Genomic DNA, 22,769 nt, shown 5'->3' on the forward strand with positions numbered 1-22,769 from the left:
AGTGGCCTGTAGTTGTTTCATCATTCTGTTAGTGTGTGGATGACATGCTGTGTAAAAGCATCACCAACTGAATGCATGTAGGTTACTATGGCAACATTCATTGTCTGTCGTTTTCATGAGTACAGTTTACATAGTAGTTAGTCCAAAAAAATGTAACGATAAACAATATAACAATGGTCTAAATTTAGACAGTCAAAGGCACACCTGCACCAACACAAAAGATCAGAAGCCTGAATACAGTTGGAATGATACAAACAGAGATATGAATGAGCAGGTTTTAAATATAATATCTGGACTCTTGATCAAAATTTACATTTAAACACATTCGCTTATATTGTTTTATACTCAAAATGAATACATGTGCAGGACATCAAAAGTACAGGACGACAACAAAAAAGAAAAGCATTGTCCAAACATCTTTTTGAATTCACTGTAAATAACACTCCTGAAGTGAAAGCATTAGATCCTGACACTGTGCACGGTGCATCCTCTCTGTCTTCATGTATCCTGTCCTCATTGCCTCTGCAGATTTGGACCCAAGGAGGAATACATGTATTTCATGAACGAGTTCCTGGAGATGGAGTGGGGCTCCATGCAGCAGTTTCTCTACGAGATTTCCAACATGGACGCCGGAGGAAACGCGGGAGGGTTTGAGGGCTACATCGACCTCGGCAGAGAATTGTCCATGCTCCACAGCTTACTGTGGGAAGTCATGGGCCAGCTCAGCAAGGTGGGTGAAATAACGTGATGAGCTACTGAAACATTAAATTAAACATTTGATGTGATTTCTTTCTGTAGAGAGTTGAAAAATGAGCCCCTGCAGTTCTCTATCACACAGACACAGGATGAATATTATTTGAACTCCATTAAAACTACTTTAATATTTAACTCTAGTGTTTGCAGTGTTAATTCATTAAAATCAGACTGTAGTTTTAACATAATGAAAGTTATAAATATTTTATGCTCAGCCCTAAATTGTCTCATAGGTGGACAGATGTGGAACATTATGTGCTTTTTAATGGCTGCGTTGGGCGTTTTATGAATGACATTTGAATTTTATGAATGAATAAGTGAATCATACTGTGTTGTAGCAGAGCTTTCCAACCCCTGGGGCAGGAACAAATACTGAGCCGTGGAACATTTGCTACGGGGCAGCAGGAAACGCTGAATAGTAGTTTTATTATTAGGGATACACTGATCCAACTTTTTCTCTCCTGATACAGATTGATACCTAAGATAAGGTTATTTGCTGATACTGAACACCAATCTAATACCATGATCTCTTAATCCCTTCATTTTATAATACACGTTACAGGTTAAACACATAACAAAATTGTCCATGCAATGTTTCAAAATGACCTCTTGACAAGAAGGTGCAGAAACTGGTCTAAATGTTCTCTTAGAAATGAAATGAAATTAATCTCTAGTAACATTAGCTAACTCTGAAATGTTCTGTCAATATTTCCTTCACATTAAAATCAAGATAAAATAAATGAAACTTGACTTTAAAATGCATTAAATGCCATTCTTTTCAGCTGTATTTTTTTATGTCTTTACTGAGATGATGGCTCATGACTGAATGAATGTAAATAATGACTGAAAGCTTTAACTTACAGCAACATTACTGACAAAAAGGATTTAGTCACCTCATTCCACTCAATAAGGTCAGTATCAGTGAAGATGCCAATCCACCAAATTGGATCAGAGCAGCCCTATTTATTATCATAATAATGTATAATAATATGAAATAATCATTTAGGATCATATCATAGGCTATTGATGCAGTAACTACCCTGAACTTGGCACAGTCTGTCTGTGATTCATCTTTATTTATTCCTTCCTGTTAAGCCGACAACAACAGGATAATGACTTTAAACTTAAGTAGGTCATCAGTACATGAGTTAATCAGTTTCACCTTTTTTCGCTCTTGCCCTCCACCTAGTTGCCTGGTCTGATAAACATTGTCTGTACCTGAAGGGCACTCAGAGAGCTCAGACCTCTGCTGAGGCCAATAATCAACTCTTCTATGATATGCAAATATGCTTAAACCTTAAAATTTTGAACATTTTTTCCATAATATCTCTGGTGGAGATGCAGACAATTAACATTCTAATGCAAATAAGATTATAATTAGTGTATGATGTGTGTATTTACGTTTCCATAGCCACACCTTGTTTTGAGGAAAAAAAGCATACTATTGGCCCTCCTAATTCCCACCTGTTTGGAACCTTGATCATCTTTCTCCTTTCCTATTTCCTGTACGTAGCTATGGTGTGTGCTAGCCTTGTTTATGTTGGAAAAAAAAAAGATGGATAAAGGACAGTTAGATGTACAGCCTATAGTCACATCTTAATTTAGCTAATGTTAGTAAAATGCTAGCTAAATAGCTAGCTAATCTACATGAACTGTTAAGTTACATGTGATGGCAAATGTTAGTAAAATGCTAGCTAACTAATCAACCGTTAGCTAGCTGGCTAGCATTAGTTAACTTATTATGCGCTATATATGTCACTTTTACAGGTTTCCTAGCAACATCTTTTAACTATTCTTTAACAAGGTAGCATTCTTTTTAACATGGATGAGCCTAGCACATACAGTAGCATATCTAAGTACAGGAAACATGAAAGGAGAAAGTTGACAGAGGGACTGAGGTTGCTCAACTGTTACTGCAAAAAGGGGCAGGACTTAGGAAGGGTAAATTGTGGTGATCTTCCAGTTGTACTAGCTCTCCCATAATACCACTGTCCCTGAGAGGCTTTCTGTATGACGTTTGAGCAGCTACATTTGTAGGCTACACTCCAGAGGATTACTGGAACTTATGAATTGGGATCGTGACATTGAATCATTGTATTCTTGCAATGGGCTATATTTTGTCAGTATTGAACTTCACTACTTTCTACGGGATTTAATTTAAAGAGACAGTTCACCACAAAAAACAAAAATGTGTATTTTCCCCTGGCCTATAGTGTGGAGTTTCAACAATATCTCTTTACCGAAAACATGACACAGTTATTCCAGATAATCCACAGACTTTGTTGTGAGCAGTTTCATATATGAACTACTTTCTTTCTTTGATACAATATACTGGTGTTAAAAATCTCTACGGCCACTATGTACAAAACCTGGCATCTCACACCAAAATAATCTAGAATATGTATTATATGTATTAATATCACTACAAGCCAGAGGAAAAATATGTAATTTTGATTTTTTTAAGTTGTTGTGAAAACAAATAATAATCGATTGCAGAGGCAATTATGTAATATGATAACAAGTAGATACATTTATATAGTTATACATGTACACCTGGTGCTTTGAGGGCAACCATAATGCTGCTGTGGCCGGGGTGAAATTGAATTTGACACCCCTGATGTATGGCATTTATTTCGCCACGGCCAAAGGCTCCATCTCGCAATGTGAACAAAAGTGAAAAATAATTCCGCCCCGTGAGTTGCATCTGCTCCAAAATTTAATTTAAGTTCTTCCTTGACCCATGCTATACCTTTCCACCAAGTTCCATGTATATCAGGCCAGTAGTTTTTCTGTTATTTTGCAGCCAAACAAAAAAATGGCACCAAAAACACAGCCTCTTTGGCAGAAGTAAAAATGGTCCCTGTTGCAAGAAAGGTTGGGAACTGCTGCCATAAGACACTTATGCTCTGTATTTTCTTAATTTTTTTTTCAATGTTGCAGGATGCTATTCTCAAACTCGGACCTCTACCACGGCTGCTGAATGACATCAGCGTCGCCCTGAGGAACCCGCAGCTGCACATGCCTACAAATCACCAGCCAGACCGACCGAAAGACAGACTCTTCTCACGGCCGTCTTTCAACCGTCTCATGTCCTCTGACTTCCAAAGCCTTATGATGCGTGACTTAAACAGGTATCGTCTCATGTTTTCCTTTGCTGTGTATTTTTTATTGTTATCTTTCTACACATGAAATTGGATTTGAATGTCCTCAAAAAGCGTGTGATCATGTGGACTGTGAGCCAGGACAGATAATGCTAATGCTTTTACCTTTGAACTTTATCAGTGCAAAGTGAATTACCATGATTGCATATGTGCAACACATAAAAAGGCCAAGAATACAAAATAAGTTAGGATTGAATTGCTCAGAACAAAACACTGGTGTCTTTCTAAGAGCTCATAATGCTAATGCACCTCTTCAGGCTTTTTAAGTATTTTATCAATCAGTAATTGCCAGCACCATCTGTTCCCAGGCTCTCTTACCCTCCCTTTCCTCTACGTTTTTATTCATTTCAGCACTCTGCTATTGTCAAGAGACATTTGCTCTCATTACAGCCTAACTGTTTAAATAAGAACTCTTTAAGTAAGAGAAACACAGTGGTAACATCAGAAGACTCCACGGCACCTATTTTGTGTTTGCTATTATAAATCCCCTCCCACCAAAACACTGCAAGTCTGCTGGAACAAAATCTGCAGCAGTAAACATGCAATTGAATGAGAATGACTTAAATCCGCTGCAGGCAGGCGTGAGAGGACCGAGATCAAACGTCTGGAAATTCAAACCAACACAAGGAAACACACACCTGCCGTTCCTCATAGCTGTAGCCCCATAGGGTATCGGATGAAGAGTGACTGACAGGATGGAGTCGCACCCTCTCCTCCCTGGGTTTCCACATGTTTCATTATGCAACAGTTGCATAATAAAACATGTAGTTCTTGCATATCATAAAATCAAACAGACACAAGGTTAGGATTAAAAAACTCTTGACTGAGAGTACAAATGATTGAGAGCACGAAAAATCATTTTTCATCTTCACATGTTTTATTATGAAATGAGAATAGCAAAGGAAAGATGTCTTAAAATTATTACTTTATCCCTTTCTCTGTTCATCCATTGCTACCAAACTAACCAAATGCCTACTACAGCCTCAAGCAATTAACAACTCACAGTTTCCTTTGGTACGTTTCTGACCATATAATATTTTGTTAAAAATACATACTACATAAATGGCGTCAGAAGTTGATGTTTAAGGCACTGACCATGTGATTGTGGGTCCAACCAGGGAGGGTAGTGGACAGTGGAGAGCTGTCAAAGAAAGAAGGGAATGATACGCAGTTAAAAAGGCAAAATCTAAATAAATACTACAAAAACAGTAGATAGGACAGTTTCTCACTTGGGACCACTTGTCCTGCGCTTACACTTTTATGTCTCTCCATACAGCACAAAAAAGGGAAAATGCATAATAAAATCTAGTGAAAAATATGTACAAGACCGCCCTATTTAACCCATCATAGCGATTTGTAACGTCTTTCTCCGTTGTGTATTTGCAGTTCAATAGACATCTCTCGCCTGCCATCCCCTACGACTGGAGTCTCAGCTGTGGAATCCCTCTCATCTAATCTGAACATGAGGCGTCAAGCAGAACGAGACCTCCGCTCGTCGAGGGAGGTGTTCTACGTGACCCGCCCGCCGCTGGCTCGCTCCAGCCCGGCATACTGCACAAGCAGCTCAGACATCACTGAACCTGATCCAAAGGTATGATATGAAACAGTCATGTAACTTTTCTGTCTGATGTCTGATTTCTGACTTAATTCTGCAGCATTTTAAGACCCTTCTTCAAATAATAGTATTTAATTTTTTGTGAAATATCACAAACAAAAATTGCTAGTATATTTACAATAGAAAATAATACAAACAAATGTGACTGTGATGTTTGTGAAGTCACAGTATTATCCACTTTAGATGAGGACTCATTTGATTTTTTCTTTTTTCGAAAGTCGTTTATAATCGGACTAGAGATCATAATAACAGATTATTACTGATCATATTATCATCAAAGCCACAGGAAATTGGTTGCAATGTAAGATGTTCCAGAAAAATTACATTCAAAGGCTAAAAATGACATTAACACAGTGCTGCCTCACCCCTGCTTGTCTTTGTGCACTGATTTTGCAAACTTCAGACATTTTGATTTTCAAATGAATTAGTTATGATGTAAAAGATTCACTAAGGCAAGACATGGCAAGACAAGTTTATTCATACGGCACTACAGACATAAAAGAGGACATTAAGACATAAAAAGGCACTAAGACAAGATATAAAATAAAAATAAGGCAATAGAACAGACATATAATGGAGGTTTTTAAAAAAAGATCATGGAAGATAAGCTAACAGGGAATAAAACAATACACGGAGGAGGACAACATTGGTGTAGCGTGACTATATAAATGCATTTAGCTGTCTAAAGACATCAATGTAACTATAGAGTTATATGACAAAAAAATGTGTTCAAACTAAATTCAAAACTAAAAATACACCCATTTACGGTACATTTAGAGATGGATTAAAATATATATGTATATTTTCTTTCTGTCTCATCTTTCTTCATAAACAGTATTTGGTAACACTTTATTTGAAGGGGTGTGTATAAGCTCATATGCTTATGACTTTTGTCATGGAGTGTTACATGGTCACTTATCTCAAACAATGTCAACTTTGGATTTAAAAGAAATGTCTTTGTCATGACAACTTGACATTATCAACTTATAGAACCTGTTTAGCTTTAGCTTTTAACATGACATCTGTGATTAGTTTTGACACTGGTTGTCATGAGACCATTACAAGTGTCTTACAAAAGTTTTCCTTGACCTTTAGCAAAGTGGTACCATTTGGATTTGTCATAAAGATGCAATTTAATGTTACAAGGCTAGCTTGATGACAGAACACAGTGCCAAGGTGGTCAAGGCTTACAGAGTTACCTGATGTACATATTGTAGTTAGCTAGTTGACTTGTTGCTTAAGTTGGCTAGCCACTGTGTTATCTGTAGCTGGTGTTAGCTAGTTAGCTCAGTTAACCGTGGAGCAAGCTCCCTAATAAACAAGCTAACTGCTATCTGTCCATTAGGTAACTCTATAACCTTAATCATCTAGGTACTGTTATTAACCTGGCCTTCTAACATTTGATTACATCTTTATGACAAATCCAAACAGTATCACTTTACTTAAAGTCCAGGAAATATTCATGACACACTTATAATGGTCTCATGACACCCAGTGTCAAAACCAACCACATATGCCAGTATAATGTCATGTTAAAACTTAAAGCCAAAGCATAACAAAAACATTTTTGGTTTAATTAATGTCAAGTAGCCATAAGGAAGACAACACAAACAATGTCAACTTTGCATTGAATTACACCTAATTGACCAAATGAGAACAGTCATAAACATTCATAAAGACTCCTTCACTTTCATGGCAGGTGTCATGACATGGTAATGACAGTGTAATGACAGTCTTATGAACGCCCCTTCAAATAACCCAATATTTTGTGTGTAACAAAATCCAACAACAGAAAGCTACAATAACACGTTTGTGTTGCCTTTCTCAGGTCCACAGTGTGAATAAGAGTGTGTCCATGATGGACCTTCAGGACTCCCGTATGAACAGCATTTCCAACCTGAACTCTGTGGGAGACATGCTTACCTCCTCTCAGGCCTCCATCGCCGGCCTTGGCCACAGCTTCGGGAATCTCTGCGGACCTCTCCGTGTGCCAGCGGGCTCGGCGGGCTCCGGTTTGAGGTTGAGCCAGATGGGCCACATAGGGGGGCCCACCGAGTCCATTTCTCAACAGCAGCAGCAGGCGGCAGCGGCCATGCACTTCCCCCTGTCCTTCCAGAACCCGCTATTCCATCTGGCTGCGCAGAACTCCCCGGCACAGTCTCAGCCTCAGTCTCATCCCCCTCCTCTCCTCCTCGCCCCCGAGCCCGAGAACGGCCACCACGACTATCAGCCTGCCTTTGGCAACAACGCCTTCTCCCGCAGCGAGGACTTGTCTGGCCTGCGGTCACAGAGCAGTCTGGTGCAGCCCAGCATTGTCCACTCACACAGCTACAGTGATGATTTCACCCGGCAGAATCAGAGCAATGACTACGCCTGGCACCAGCTGTCACTGCAGGTGCAGGTAGGAATGTCTCACTCACCTTCACAATTTAAATATTACAGAAAGACAGTTTTATGTTTATAATGATATGCAAAATATTTTTCTTTTCACCCTTACAATAAAATATCTGCAAATCTTACGTAAGCTATGGAAATAGATAAGATCTGTGCAATACATCTTTAACATTTAATCTACACAAGTGACTCCCACAGTATAAAATAAACTGAAAGTAACTGTTCAGTGTCTACAATTATATTTATGCATGCAACACCATTCCTCTGTGGGAATCTATAATTTGAGTTGTTAAAAGCAGTGGATGGTGCAGCACATGGAAATTGCAGATATTGCTCTTTATATTTATACTTGACTGTAATCAGAACAGTATTGCACCACCAGGTGGAGAACTTGTTGTTGACAGACTCACTTCTGTTTATTTCAGTTTCTCATTCTGTTTTGTTCACCTGTATCTGTAGCAGTGATCTCTAAGTATTTGTATCTACCTGTAAGGTTTAAAATAATTGAGGTCACAGTCTAAATCTTCAAACTGTACCGCGGGTTATGTGTTTAATGCTTGGCACTGGCTGTTGCCATTGTGGTTGGTTTGTTGGCTGTCATACCTGTCACAGTATGCATTCAGTTGCCAGTTAATTGTGTCACATTATACTGACAGTATATATTTCGAAATGATCAGAAAGTTCAGGGGTTCACAGAGTAGGGTGTGCCGACTGTTTCTTGGAGATGCACAGGAGGTAAAATTTAATGGCGGTGCAGTGGTGTGATTTTGGTGTTATTATTAATACTAGGTGAGTGGGCCTACTTGTGCATTTGCATCTGGGACTGGTGCTAACTTTGGTTGATGCTGGACAGTATTTACTGTGAGTTTTTCAAAGTGTGGTAATCAATGATAATTAAAATTTGAAATGGTAATACTGATCATAGGTAATTTTGTTGTGGTTTATTGTGAAGCCGAATATCGTTTCATCCTTTGTTGCTACTTTACACTTTTGTTCAGGACAAAACAGGGAACTACTTGAAACTAGACTGACTTGGTTTACTACTCTTTTATCATTATTCAAACCCCTAAAAGTTTTGAGTGTACAAATAACATTAAAAAATGGAGCAGCCCTATTTTAGTAAGAGTCATAGGAGTAGAATCACTCGAGAGGTTCAAACTTTTGGGTTTTACTTTAAAACTATCTGTTACTTCTATTGAACAAAAAAGCTTGAAACCACAAATACGCCTTCAAACTTTTTTGGGCTAACTCTTCTCTAATATGTCATAGATATCAGTGGATCTCCTGGCTTACGTCTCTTTTTTTTTTTTTTTTTTACAGCAAACACACAAATTCATTACAAACACACTGGATCTACAAATGTGATGAGGACAATCATTGCCAGGAATACATTTTCTTTCTTTCTCGGTTTTCTTAAGAAGAACTGGATTGTTTTAACCTATTTGAAGCCAAACTGCTCAACAAACTTAGAGCCTTGTCATTTACTCTTAGTGTTATTTTAGCACCTTGACTGAGAAACAAAAACGTCTGCATGAATTCACATCGTGAATTCAGATTAGCCCCTTTAGTTCATTAGATCCCGCTTGTCCTTTTGTTTTCTCTCTGTGTTCAGACTGATTGTCAGGCTGCAGAACAAAGCTTGCATCTCAACAAAACAGGAACTGTTTACAAAATGGCCCACTCATGAGCAGCAGAATATTTCCAATCTGTCAGTAATATAAGGCCACTTGTGAGGGTCACTTGTTACGCTACAGACAGCCCACTGCAGCAGAATCATTCACTGGTCTGGTCTGCTGGTCTGGTCTGTGTAGGGTGCTTGACATCAATCATGCAGTGTGTCCTTGTTTCAACAGGACGGAAAACTAGCTGTCGGCCAGCAGGGAAGTAAAGAGTGGCGGATCTGTTGATGCTACACATATCATTATGCATACATTAACACACTGTGTACCGCAGATCAGACTTAGATGTCCTGGGGCCATATTACAGAAACCTCCTGAGATAGTGTCTAAAATGGGATTTTTCACATTTTGGAATTAAAGAAGCAAATCCTAACTAACTTTAGAAATCCTGGCTTATCTTACTCCATCCTGTCTTATCTCAGGGCAGGAAATCCTAAATATTTAGTCCAAAATCAGTTATCTACTTTAATGTCTGTTACCTAGCAACCAACACTACTTTTCCCACCTGCTTTTTCTCACTGAAACATACTGAAGCACAATAGAAATTGACTCAAAACAACAATGGGCACTTGACCTCGATACAGATAAATTAGCGGTAGAGGTGGGCGATATGGCCCTAAAATAATATGACGATATTTCAGGGTATTCTGCAATAACAATATTCTTGAGGATATGACAGAATACTGAGAAACATTCTTCATTCAGAACTCACAGTAGCCGTTAAATGCTCGTGGCAAGATTTTTGGCCGTCATCGTACCCAACAAGATGCTACTGCTTGAGATGGTGAAATTAGTTTGATCTATTGCCCCCCCTTTCTTACATATTAAAATGGTTTATTGTATTGAAAAGCACTTCAACAATACTGAAGTCACTCCCCTTTTTGGAACTAACTCCCCCGCCATTCTTTTTTTGGGAAATTTACAACAACAGTAGCTTGAGAGATAAAAGAAAGAGTGGACCAAGATAGAAGACACGGTCTCCAGCGTATTCAGGATTAAACAAGTTGGCTAACACTACCGTTTTCAACTGTTAGATAATAGTAGCCAACCATAGTGTTACCTAACACAACTGTCAGCCAACACAACCATTAGCCAAGACTATGGTTAGGTACTCTTAACCAACACTATCATCAGGTACTGTAAGTTAACACTATTGTTAGCTTACACTACTGTTAGCTGGTCAGTTAACTACTATTACAGGTGAAAAGTGAAAATCAGGACAGCTTAATGGGTGTCCAAAAGTTTAAGATTTTTGGAAGTTATGATGTTTATGTAATGCACTTTTCCTATCTTAAGTTAGGACTGGAATATCGCCTTCGGAACCGTTCATAATGGCTTTTTTCCTCAATCAGGTCCTATCCCTAATTACTCTGGTTACCGAACAGTAAAGATATGATCTGCACGTTGGGAAGTTTCTGTAATATGGCCCCTGGACGTATGTTAAACTGTTGGAGAGCCTATATATATAGTAAACTAGATTTTCAGCATTTCCAGTAAAAGCTGATCAACTTTGGATAAAAGCCACTGTATACATATACACTCATTATATGTATAATTAGTATCAGACTTTTTAATACGCCTGGGAAACTACATTCTAAACTTTAATTAAACTGTCACTGGTTTAATGGAGTTCAGTAGGGTTCTTGTGTTCTTTGGAACAGCTTTTTATGAAACTATGTCTTGATGGTGCTGATCTATCACATTGATAAGTTTACTACAGCATGTCTGTGTAAAATTAAAGTGTTTAATGAGACAGTCATGTTTGTCTTGAGCTATTTATGTCCTGCTGCGTGGGCCTTAATGGAACAAACATCACAAGCTTCCTGTTTATTAATACAGATGGTGTGTCAGTACAGTGCTTTATCTCTCCATCTATCCATCCATCCATCCATCCATCCATCCATCCATCCATAACTAAATGGTTTAGGGCCAAAACACATTTCTGACCGTCCAGACCTCTCGGTGTTGACTGGAACAGGTCCCCAGAGTCAAAACAAAACATCAACATTCAGTTTTTATGCAACACATCTCTGGAACAAACCCAGAAAGCCTGAGGTCCCCTCCAACTCTCAAGAAAGTTTTAAGCCTGAATTTGAAAGACGTTTTTACTGCATTTTATCAAGCAGCAACTGTTCCATTCATATGTTGCACTGTACTGCAGGGTGCATGAGTGTAGTTTAAGCATACTGTTATTGGTACAGATATTGGTACTTTTTTAAAATGAAACTGATATGAAGTACTTTCTTAGATTTTCCCTTTTTTTCCTATTTCATCAGAAAACCATCCTGTTAATAGAAGCATTTCTGAAATAATCCTGCATTTTATGCATTTATTTTTTATCAGATGCCTGTAATATGGCCATACTTTTGTGAAACCATACAAATCATCTTTTTTTCTAGACCTGGGTACAAAAAAGGCTAGAATACTGGAGAAGTTTCAATACTACTTGGTACAAGGTTATTTTGGTTACACCTTATAGCTACTACAAGGAACTTTTGCACTGTATTGATTTTGGAGGCCCCTGTGGAAAAAAGTTGAACTATGTCCACTGCCAAAACTATAAAATATAACTGCAAAAATAAAATTATCTTAAGAAAAATCTCCTCCTACTTCTTTTTAACTGGCTAATGTAACTTAGCCTGGAGATATGTTTAAATGTAAACACAGGCTCTTTCAGTCTGCATGCTGTAAATCATTCCATCTGATTTCATGGAGAATCTGACTGGTGGCAGGTATTGAGAATAACTATATAGAAACAGGCAATCTTCTTACTGATGGTCTGGTTTGCTAATGAAGGTCATATAGAGGCTCAGTATTAAACCAGTTACACACCTCTTGTATTACCTTTAAAGGTATCAAATTCTGATACCCAGCCTTAGTAACTACACTGCGATTGTATTCCTTCTGTATAATCCATTTTATTCAGTTTGAGCTTTTTCATCTTGTCTCCATCTTTTATATTACTGGTTTTAAATCCTACTTTTATGTGTCTTTTGATATAATCTTTTTTATAAGGTTGCCTTGCCTACCATCCATCCCCCTCTTTCTGTCCATCTGTCTATTAATACAAGTCACTGTGTGCAACATTTTGTGATCGTAGCATCTTTGAAATTATTCAGATGGCATATGTTTGTGTTATTAGAAAAATGAGCCAATCTGGTAAAAAAAAAAAAAAGTGCAGGGAATGTGTTCTTTTCATTCATGTTGTTGTCCCTGGGTCAAATCCATGGGGGGCAGCCATGTGCACTGCTGTTTGCCTTTGTATCTTATTGGATTATATCACAAGGGGGCATCAAAGCTGGATATTTTCAAATAGAGTGCTGCAGGAAGTTAGCATCACTCTGGTTCTCTCAAGAAAAAGCCAACAGGATTTTTTTTAAGGCTGCAGCTCATGATTATTTTAATTATCGATCATTGTCTTGATTCATAGATTAGCTGGGCCATAAAATCTCAGAAAATGATGATGTGGATCAGTGTTTCCCAAAGCCTAAATAACGTTTTCAAATGTCTTGTTTTTTCCTCAGTTCAACGATATTCAGTTTACACAGAGCACCAAAGAAACCAGATAATATTCACATTTGAGAAGCTGGAATCAGAGAATTAGGATTTTTTTTTCTTTTAAAGAACGATTAATTGATTATCAAAATAATTGGTGATTAATTAAACAGTTGACACTAATCAATGATTCACCTAATCGTTGCAGTTCTAGGATTTTGGATTAGTGCAGAGAATAAACTATGGCGAAAGGATCAGGTCAGGATTTTTGAAGAGGAAATGCAGTCGCCAGTACTAAAAATAAAATAAATAAAATAAATGAACTTTTAAATGACCAGTGTTCGGCACGATGAAGTTTAATGTCCCTAACAACCATTGTAGACTCATTTAGCTACTTGTTAGCAACTGCCTTTTTTAAGACACATAAAGCCTTCAGAATTTACAAGTGGGGTATTTACTACCATATTTTATGTTGTACAACAAAACTTTAAAAGCTCTTACTCTCCCACTGTCGAAGGAACTAAAAATGCTAATAAACTAACTGACTTCCAGGTTTTAGGCTCTCATTTTTGCAATACTCTATTCTACACCTTATGTATTTAATTTTCTTTGTCACCATATTCTCTCCTCTCAGGAGTCTCTCCAGCAGCAGCACCTGGTGGGAGTCGCATCACAGACAGCCACTGGAACAGGCACCCCTGCTTCTTTGGCCACACCACCAACTACAGTTCACCCTGTCCGCCAGTCATCCATCGCCCCACCAGGCCACCTCAAGTCACAGCGGTCCATTAACACTCCGGCCACCGCCACACCTCCGAAGGTTCGCCCGCAGAGCAGGAACCTCCTCCTCGACTCCTCTGACACAAATTTCAGCGGCAGTGGGCCGAAGCAGCGGCAAACTCAGCAGGCACCGCAACAGCAACAACAGCAGCAGCAACAGCAGGCGCAGCAGCAACAAGACACACAGCTGTCGGTGACAGACAGTCCGGCCCCCGGCCTCCCGTACCAGACGAGCTCCGCCAAAGAGAACCAGGGCCCACCGGCGGCAGCTGAGCCATCAACGGACACGCCCACGAAAAACACCAAGAAGTCTCAACAGTCTCAACTGCAGCCGCCACAGCAGCACCTGCTCAAACCAGGCAATAAACAGGTCAGTCTAACTGCAATTTAAAATATAGCTCCAAAACTGTAGAGAAAAAAATTAAGGTATAATTAGAGATCTTCTGATCTACTTTGTTACAGTCCAGTTCCAATATCTGAATTTGGATATCTACCAGTAACGATACTACTAATACCAGCACACTTTTTATTTATTGATTGTTGTTATTATTATCATTATTATAATTATTATTGTTAGTAGTAGTAGTAGTACTATTAGTATTATTGTTATTATACATGATGCTGAAACTGAACTTAAGTCTGGAAAGCATGTGTAGTTTGTGTCAACCACTGTGGGACGCTGTAATAAACTCACATTTGCAGCTGATTAGCTGAGAGATGGATCTCATTTGCATAATGATGCATTGCTGTTTTAGTTAGCTATTTTATTTTATAAAATACAAATGTTTTTGTTACTGTTTGTAATGTCTTTAGAATTTCAGAACATGGTGGTTTATGTTGACAACTGATAATCATTTTTGTGCTGGTTCTTCATTCACAGTAATTGTGAATTAACGTGTTCTTAGTTTTTTTTTTTTTTTTTTTTTTTTTTATTGCATGAGAGAAAGTCCAAATGTGGGTCATGTCAGTCTACCAATAGATGTTTCATTTTATTGGAAGATTCACGTCAGCACAAGTCAAATATCGAGACATTTCTGATGTAAAGATATGAATTTAAAGCAGGACTGACCTGTGTTGTTGTGGTTTCAGGGTTCGACCTTGAACACACCGGCCCTCAATGAGCGGACAGTCGCCTGGGTGTCCAACATGCCTCATCTCTCCGCTGACATTGAGAGCCTGCGGCCGGACCGTGAGGGACAGCTGAAAGAGTACTCCAAGAGCATGGATGAGTCACGACTAGAGAGGGTCAGCACTTTTTATTTTCTCTTCTCCACCTTTTTAAACAATAAACTCCCTTCCTATGAATACTTAAACATTAGGACAGAAAATATTAAAGTATTTTTGTCACGCTACTCTATATCTGTGGCTCTATATCTGAATATCTGTGGCACCATTTAAAGTGGAAGCAGTGACACAAAACAAGATTAACATTAATTAGCATTACAAAGTAAGAATAGAAAATCTGTTACTCTTTCTAAAAGGCAGAAAATTAACCGTCTGGCTTTTCAATAAAGAATTCAGGCAATAAGTCATTTTTCCATGATTCTGTGAGCAAAAGTGATCTGATTTTAGCATTAGTCTGTGAACCAAAGGGCAGGAGTTGGTGTCATTGCTGAGAAGTTGGAGATGTGCAGCCTGTCGCCTGCAGCTATTACTTTACTCCCAGACATATTTCAAACTGATCAACTGTCTTAAAGGGGTAGTTTACCCAAAAATGAAAATTCACTCATTATCTTCTCAAACAAACAAAATAAACACATCAACTTTCATTTTTGGGTGAACTATCCCTTTAAAATGATTGACAAAAATGACATTTTTGGTAAACGATAATGGAAAAGCTAAGCTCACTGAGAAACAGATTGCATTTCCAGTGATTACTTCATAATAAAAGTCAGTCATGTTTTACCAGTTAAATGTTTGCATGTGAAGCTGCAGCAGCAGGAAACGTTCAGTTTGTGCAGCAATCACAGAACACATCAGCTGTCCTTCGATGGTTTAGCATTCTGCAGATATCTGTTTATAGAGACTTAATTAGCTGTAACTTAATAAGCATTTTTTCTCAGCAATGTCGCCACAGACACCCAGTTCATAGTACTTGAAATGCGTAAATTTTCCAATACTTTAATTAATCAGCCATTTGCTCAATCACCATTCTGTTCATCTGACGATAGTTTAATTTCATAGTTGATTGAAAGTAAGAACACTAACAAACTTTTCTGCCAACTAATAGCAGTATTAAAATCCAATTTAGTTTTTTTTAGAAGCTTAGCATGTTGGTAGTTCCAAACAGTGGTTTGCTTTGATAGAAATCACAGGACACTGGATCGGAAACCGATCTATAAGTTCATGTACACCAAACCGGACTAACTGATTTTAGCATTTTCAGTTTTCTGAGTGCTCACTTGTTTACAGTTTATGATGAAATTCTATTATCTCTGACTGAACTGCATAATGGACTCTTGCTCTTGGGGACCCAACTTCTTAGTTTAGTTTAAAAAAAAAAAAAGTATTGTCACAGAGCAGCTTAAATTAGCCTATGTAAGAGTAGCCTGTTACATAATAACTAATGTTACTTTGGCTCAATCACATATTTTTTTTAACACAAGCCTTTTTTTTTTTTTAAAGATTTTCCATGTCTAAAAATAGTATGCTTGACATGGCCGGTGAATGCACACACACACAAACTAGCTGTTGAGCATGTTTGCACTGATGTTGCTAAATGTCAGTGCTGATTAATATTCACGGTGCCCTACAAATAAATAAGCAATCAAATCAAATAAACAGGTGTTGGCCATGTTAAGTGATCCCGGTAAAAGAGGAGATGACACACACACAGCTGTTAATCATAAAGCAACATAACAAAACCACTCGATTTTGACAAACTATCCTGAGTGGTTAATTGTGAACGCACAAATCTTTACTCTGAATGCATCTAACATTTCAGTACTACAGTGCATATCAAACTTGTGTTAAGCAGCCAACAAAAAGAAAATCTACATGTGCACTGAGTTGAGGTTGTGCATTTGCTATGATGAATACCTCCCACACGCTTGCCGGTATTAGAAACACATGTGCAGTGCCTGGCACAGCCTTGAAATTTGTGACTGCACACATTTAAGCTCTGTCTGCATATTTATTCCACTTGCATGAGGAGCATAAAGAGAGCTGTACTACAGCTCTTTATTAATAAAATCACTCATCATTCATGAATATTTCTGAGCACCAGTGACTCAGGTAGCACAGGTGAAGTGACTTTATCTTCGTTTCAGGTGAAAGAGTACGAAGAAGAGATACATTCATTGAAGGAGCGTTTGAAGATGTCTCATCGCAAGCTGGAAGAATATGAGCAGAGACTTATGACGCAGGAACAGCAGACAAACAAGATCCTGCAGCAGTATCAGAACCGCCTGGAAGACAGCGAGCGGCGTCTAAAGCAGCAACAAATGGAGAAGGACTCTCAAATCAAAGGCATCATCAGCAGGTGATTAGTGTTCAGGTTGAACTAAAGCTGGCCATATATGAGGCTGAGCCAGTTACTGCTTGGCTTTCTCTATTGCATCACATCACACAAAAGTTGTCATAAAGTTAATAAATAATAATCATAAAACAAACTTCTCAGTAAAACTTCAAATCCACTTTTTTTTTAAAATCCAGCCCTATCGCCATGATCTGTTACTGCCACTCACATTCATATAAAAGCTAATGTTTGAGTGCTACAACAAAACGATTCTTTTAAGTAGTTTAATATAACAACAGGGAAATTTCATGCAAAGTGAAGGTGGTTAAAAGTAGAGAACGGTTACTATTTTTTAAGAAACTGCCTCCATTTAAAGCAACATTATGTACAATTGGTGTTTTTTGGAACTTGGTGTAGTTTCAGAGTGCATTTCACTTTTATACCACTGTCATAACGAGGTGATTTATAGCGGCTTCAACCAGGAATACTTTATAGAAAAATATTTTCTGGTTTTCTGGTTCTTTTAGGTAGCTCTGCCCAGTCTGAGAGCTTCGAGCACTGGGGAAATGCTGGTGTTTACCCCCTCAAAGCTCCACTGCTTACAGTGTCAGCACTAACACTCCCCAGTTGATCTCATAATGGGAGAGACTAACCTGACTCACTGGCCATGCCTACCCAGTTTGCCTTGTGGTAAGACCAGCCACTGTTCTGGCTCTGATTGGCTACACACCTCCAAGTGTTTGCTCATCCAATCAACGCTACTGTTTGTCTAGATATGATGCTAACCAACGCTATGAACTAGTCAGAAATGGGAGGAGAGTGACTCAGCCACGGCAGCTTATGTTTTTGTTCCCATAATTGTGTAGAAGTCTGTTTCCCCTCCCTTTAACCTCATGCCAAACTTATCCCTAACTCTACCCATAAAACTGGCATGACAGTAAGCTAGCACCTGTCAGGTTCAGAGACCCTGTGATCCAAAGTTCCTGTGCTAATGGTGTAAACACCAACACTCCACTGGTGCCCTTAGCTCCCAGTCCAGGCAGAGTCAACTGCATGGCTAACTCAGCTAACAAGCTAACAGCAGCTACAATTAGCAGCAGTTTTACCAGCGATGAGTAAAGCTATCCAGAAAATCTGTAAATCACAGTTATTTTCCTCCATAAATGAATGAGTGAATAGTTATGAAGTTGTGTTTTTGTAGTCAGTGAGGCCCAGCCCCCAGAAACACTCTGCTCTGGCATGTATTTCCTTTTTCTGACCCAATTCTTGTCTCATTTGTGGTCTGAAACAGTGAATTTATCAAATTCATTGTCCCATATCCCTATGTTACTGTTGATGTCATATATCGCAAGACCTGCATGAGTGTGAAGCATACGGACAACACCAAGCTAACTTCTTTTTAGCTGACTACTCGCTTAGTTACCTGCTTAGTGCTGGAGCAGGTGTCTGGAGTGGGAATTAAAAAGGCACCGTTCTCCTTATTACAAATCAGTGTACCATCAAACGAGGGTAAAAGAGTTGCATGCTATTGCTTGAAAGAAATGTCTTTGTCTCTAGTAGAACTATTCACACTCAGGAACACACCTGTGCTGCGTGAAGCAAGAAGTATCAAATGCCAGTCTTCAACATTAAACCCTTCAAAAAATACGATGAACCAAAAACTAAAGTAAAATTATCTGACTGAAATACAACATATATGATGTCATATGTATCCGTTCTGAATAATAGTTTGACATTTTGGTCAAAATGCACATTAGCTTTCTTGCTGAGAGTTCAATGAAGACATAAATACCACTGTCGTATCTGTGCTAGAGGCAATTAGCATAGCTTAGCATAAAGACTGGAAGCAGGTGGAATTACCTAGCCTGACTCTGCCCAAATAAAAAAAACATTTTTTTTTTTTTTAATCTCTGTTTTTGTAAGAATTAAACAAATGAGGTACATGTCAAGTATTGATATTTAGAGGTGCTAGTCTTTATGCTAAGGTAAGCTAATCGTGATTAGAGTACAGAAACGTACCCTGTGGAATTTTCTTGTAAACAGACACAAGTTGAAGTTAAATTTCTACCATGTTACCATGCATGGATGCATTTATGTGCATCATTACATGTGTTTTCAACCCTCTGTTTTATGCACATGACACATTTGAGTAGAAATGCAGAAAATTTGCAAAAACAAACAACAAAACAACATCAAAATATCGCAAAACCATTTTTACACTTGGCTGAGGTGGAAAAGTCAATGTTCACATATCATAAATCATGACACACGAGGCTTGAGATTAAACGTCACTCAAGCATCAAGCCTCCGTCCCACTGAAGAAACTAAAAAAAGCGGCAGACATCAAACATCAGATCTGTGTGAAGCAATACGGAGACCTTAACCATCCTCAAATCAATACATTAAACAAACATAAATGCCATTTTTTCATCATATTTTCTATATTGTTTTCCACCATTTGAGGTTTGACTGGCGGTCTTTTAATTACGTCATCTCATTGCACCCTGTTCTTTTGCAATGGTACAATGGCACTGGAATGGAGAATTAGCGCCTCCAGTTGTTTCTTATATCATGATATTTTTTACGTCCATATCAGTGGTGTTCGACAGTATTGTATGGATGATAATTGGTATTTTAACAAAATATTTACACAATGAAAATATTGCTAAATAATTATCAGTAATGTGGATATAATGACTACGTGGGTAAAGGCAAAGGATAAAACAGCTGGAACAGTACGATTATAAAATTACATAATTTAAAACACCACAAAGATATACAAAATCTAAGAAATATCTAGTGTTATATCGATATATTGCCCAGCCCAAACTCTTAATAGTAGTAGTGGATGGAGACACACATTAATTAGCATCTTCTTTTGCAGTTTTTCTGAAAATGCTACATTTATGTATGTTAGCAGAATACAAAAGAGACTCATCAACAAGTTACTCAGTAACAGCAACACTGTTCAAAAACTCCACAGGGTACCTTTAACGCACATATTCTGATCCACTTCTCAGACAGAAAGCAAATAACTATTTTCTAAAATGTGGAACTGTTCCTTTAAATGTAGCTCATCTAATACCATGACCAATGCTAAAGAAATCATATCTGTTGGGCTCATATTTAATAATTTAGTTTAATTTAGTTCATTAAATTTATTTATATCAGGGTCTGTGTAAAAAAAAAAAAGAAAATATGGTTTGTACCAGATTTAACTTACTAGCTATTCACATCCATCTGTATAAACTAATTCCTCATGAGATCATACATAGCAGTTGGTGTATTTTAATTAAAGGTAAACTATGCAGGATTTGTCGGTTGCTGTTTGTAAACACATTATTCAAAGTTGGCCCCTCCTCCCCATCTCAACAAAAGAGAGAGAGAGAGAGTAGTGGCTGAGCAAGCTGGAGAATGAATGAATAGAGAGAGAGCGACATTAGCAAGAATGAAGCAGCCAATCAGAGAAATAAACTGTTCTCTTCTCATTGTTACACAGTCAAACAGACACAGACCTGCAGCTCGTTATACATTCCTGACACAGACAGAGAGCAGAGGATAGAGACAGAGACACTGATGTAACCCGGTTGCTACATTTTTAATGGAGTCCCAACCTCACAACCTTGTGCGCTATTATTGACTGGGGGTTACACACCGACTGCCCAAAGGCTGATGCCCAGACATGGCCTGAACACAGCAAATAAGAAAATACAAGCAGAGGGCAGGGTGTCTGCGGATACAGACAGAGCCACACACTTCTAGCAGGTCACAAGTGATGACTGAGATTCTATCCGTCTATACATTGTTATTTTAGGAAAATCCTGCATATTATGCCTTTAAGTAACTTGATTACATGGTCAGAAGAAACCAAGGTAGATTATTTCTGACTGCAGCCATTAAAGGAAATGTACTTGGAGGAAGTGTTTAATGGAACAAAACATAGGTACACACATGCAACTATCCTGCACACACTCACTTCACAATTTCTGTATCTGAACGGCTGAATTTGAACTATCTGAACTGTTCAGAAGGCGGTTCGGATTCAGCTTCAGGAAGCTCTGAGGATAGCTGAATGTACTCAGTGACGTGTCAAGACCTTAATATCATCATATGGCCACAGAATCCTAAAGAACGCCGGCTTCATAGTTCTATTTTTGTCAACCGGTATGTTTGTTTCTATTTCCCTGTTGTCAGACTCATGGCTGTGGAAGATGAGCTGAGAGGGGGTGCCATTCCTGATATTAAGCCTCGAATCCTCACAGACCAGGTTTGTGCCTGTGTCTACGTCTTTTATCATCCCTATTTGCTAAACCAGTCATGTCCTAAAACAGTTTGCATCATTCTTACATCATATCCAAAGCATTTGCCGAAGCCAGTGCAGGGGAAAAGTTTTGCGGCTGTCATGCACTTCACCTATTCCCATCTTTTCAAAAGTACGTTTATGTCACGTCTGAAACAACATCTCACCATTTACTGCACACGCCTGAAGGGAGAAGGAAAACACTGCTGGTCCTAAAACTCAAGAGCTGGATGGAGTGTAAATTTATGTGCAGAGGTTAATCTAGTTTGTCTCTGTGAAGGAATAGCAAGTCGTCAACACTGAAACGGAATAATATCTGCCACAAAAAGATTATTATATCACAGAACGCATTTATCATTAGAAAGCCTTGACTGTGACTCACCAGCAGCGTCACAGTGATTCTGCAGGGCTGCAGTGTCGTGAATGCACCGTGTGGGCTGGATTGTGACGCAGGTGAAGAGGCTCTGTGTGTGTGTGTGTGTGTGTGTGTGTGTGTGTGTGTGTGTGTGTGTGTGTGTGCGCGCGCCATGTTTACGCCAGAATAACTCAGGAGAAACACATACTGTCCTTGAAATACTCTGTCCCCTTCTTTTACCTCTCAATATCAAGAGCAAAGAGACAAAAAATTGCCTTTTGGAAACTCAGCTCACATATATAAGTGTTTCTCCAGCGGGTCTGTTGTGAGATTGTTTTCACAGCAGACTTCTTAAATGAATACAAGTATGTGATGAAAGACGTCTAATCCTGCTTTGCCAACATTAATCTATTTCACTATTTGGTTTGCCGGCTGTCCTTTTTGGCTCAAATTACAATCATAGCTACAAAAACATCATTGTCTTGATATTGAATGCAACGTTATCAGAGTCTTATTAAAGAAGTCCAAGTAAGTGTTGAGAAATGCTATTCCTTCAGATTGGGAGAGTCTTGTGAGTTACATTGTGTGAGTGTCAACAGTCCTCTCTCAAAGACAGAAAATGGAGTATTAAGACTTAAAGGAATAGTTCGACATTTTTGGAAATATGCTTATTTGGTTTCTTGCTGAAAGTTAAATGAAAAGATTGATACCACTATCAGGTCTGTAGCTGCAGCCAGCAGCTAGTTAGCTTAGCTTAGCACAAAGAGTGGAAACAGGGAA

General features: G+C 38.5%; 1 protein-coding gene across 3 annotated transcripts in view; it reads left to right on the forward strand.

The window, feature by feature from the left end:
* The window catches only part of LOC146313096 (ras/Rap GTPase-activating protein SynGAP-like), an 89,846-nt gene that overhangs the window by 63,945 nt on the left and 3,132 nt on the right, over window positions 1-22,769 (forward strand). For 2 of the 3 annotated variants that reach the window (XM_084738719.1, XM_084738721.1), the window contains 8 exons: window positions 529-730; window positions 3,694-3,884; window positions 5,301-5,505; window positions 7,358-7,930; window positions 13,732-14,247; window positions 14,967-15,122; window positions 17,147-17,358; window positions 21,529-21,601. In XM_084738719.1, coding sequence (XP_084594845.1) covers window positions 529-730; window positions 3,694-3,884; window positions 5,301-5,505; window positions 7,358-7,930; window positions 13,732-14,247; window positions 14,967-15,122; window positions 17,147-17,358; window positions 21,529-21,601 — 2,128 coding nt within the window. The remainder of the gene's footprint in view (window positions 1-528; window positions 731-3,693; window positions 3,885-5,300; window positions 5,506-7,357; window positions 7,931-13,731; window positions 14,248-14,966; window positions 15,123-17,146; window positions 17,359-21,528; window positions 21,602-22,769) is intronic. The other variant, XM_084738720.1, reaches the window with a different exon arrangement.

Source organism: Lutjanus erythropterus, chromosome 16 (genome assembly GCF_056507025.1).
Source record: "Lutjanus erythropterus isolate fLutEry1 chromosome 16, fLutEry1.hap2, whole genome shotgun sequence".
Taxonomy (NCBI): domain Eukaryota; kingdom Metazoa; phylum Chordata; class Actinopteri; order Lutjaniformes; family Lutjanidae; genus Lutjanus; species Lutjanus erythropterus.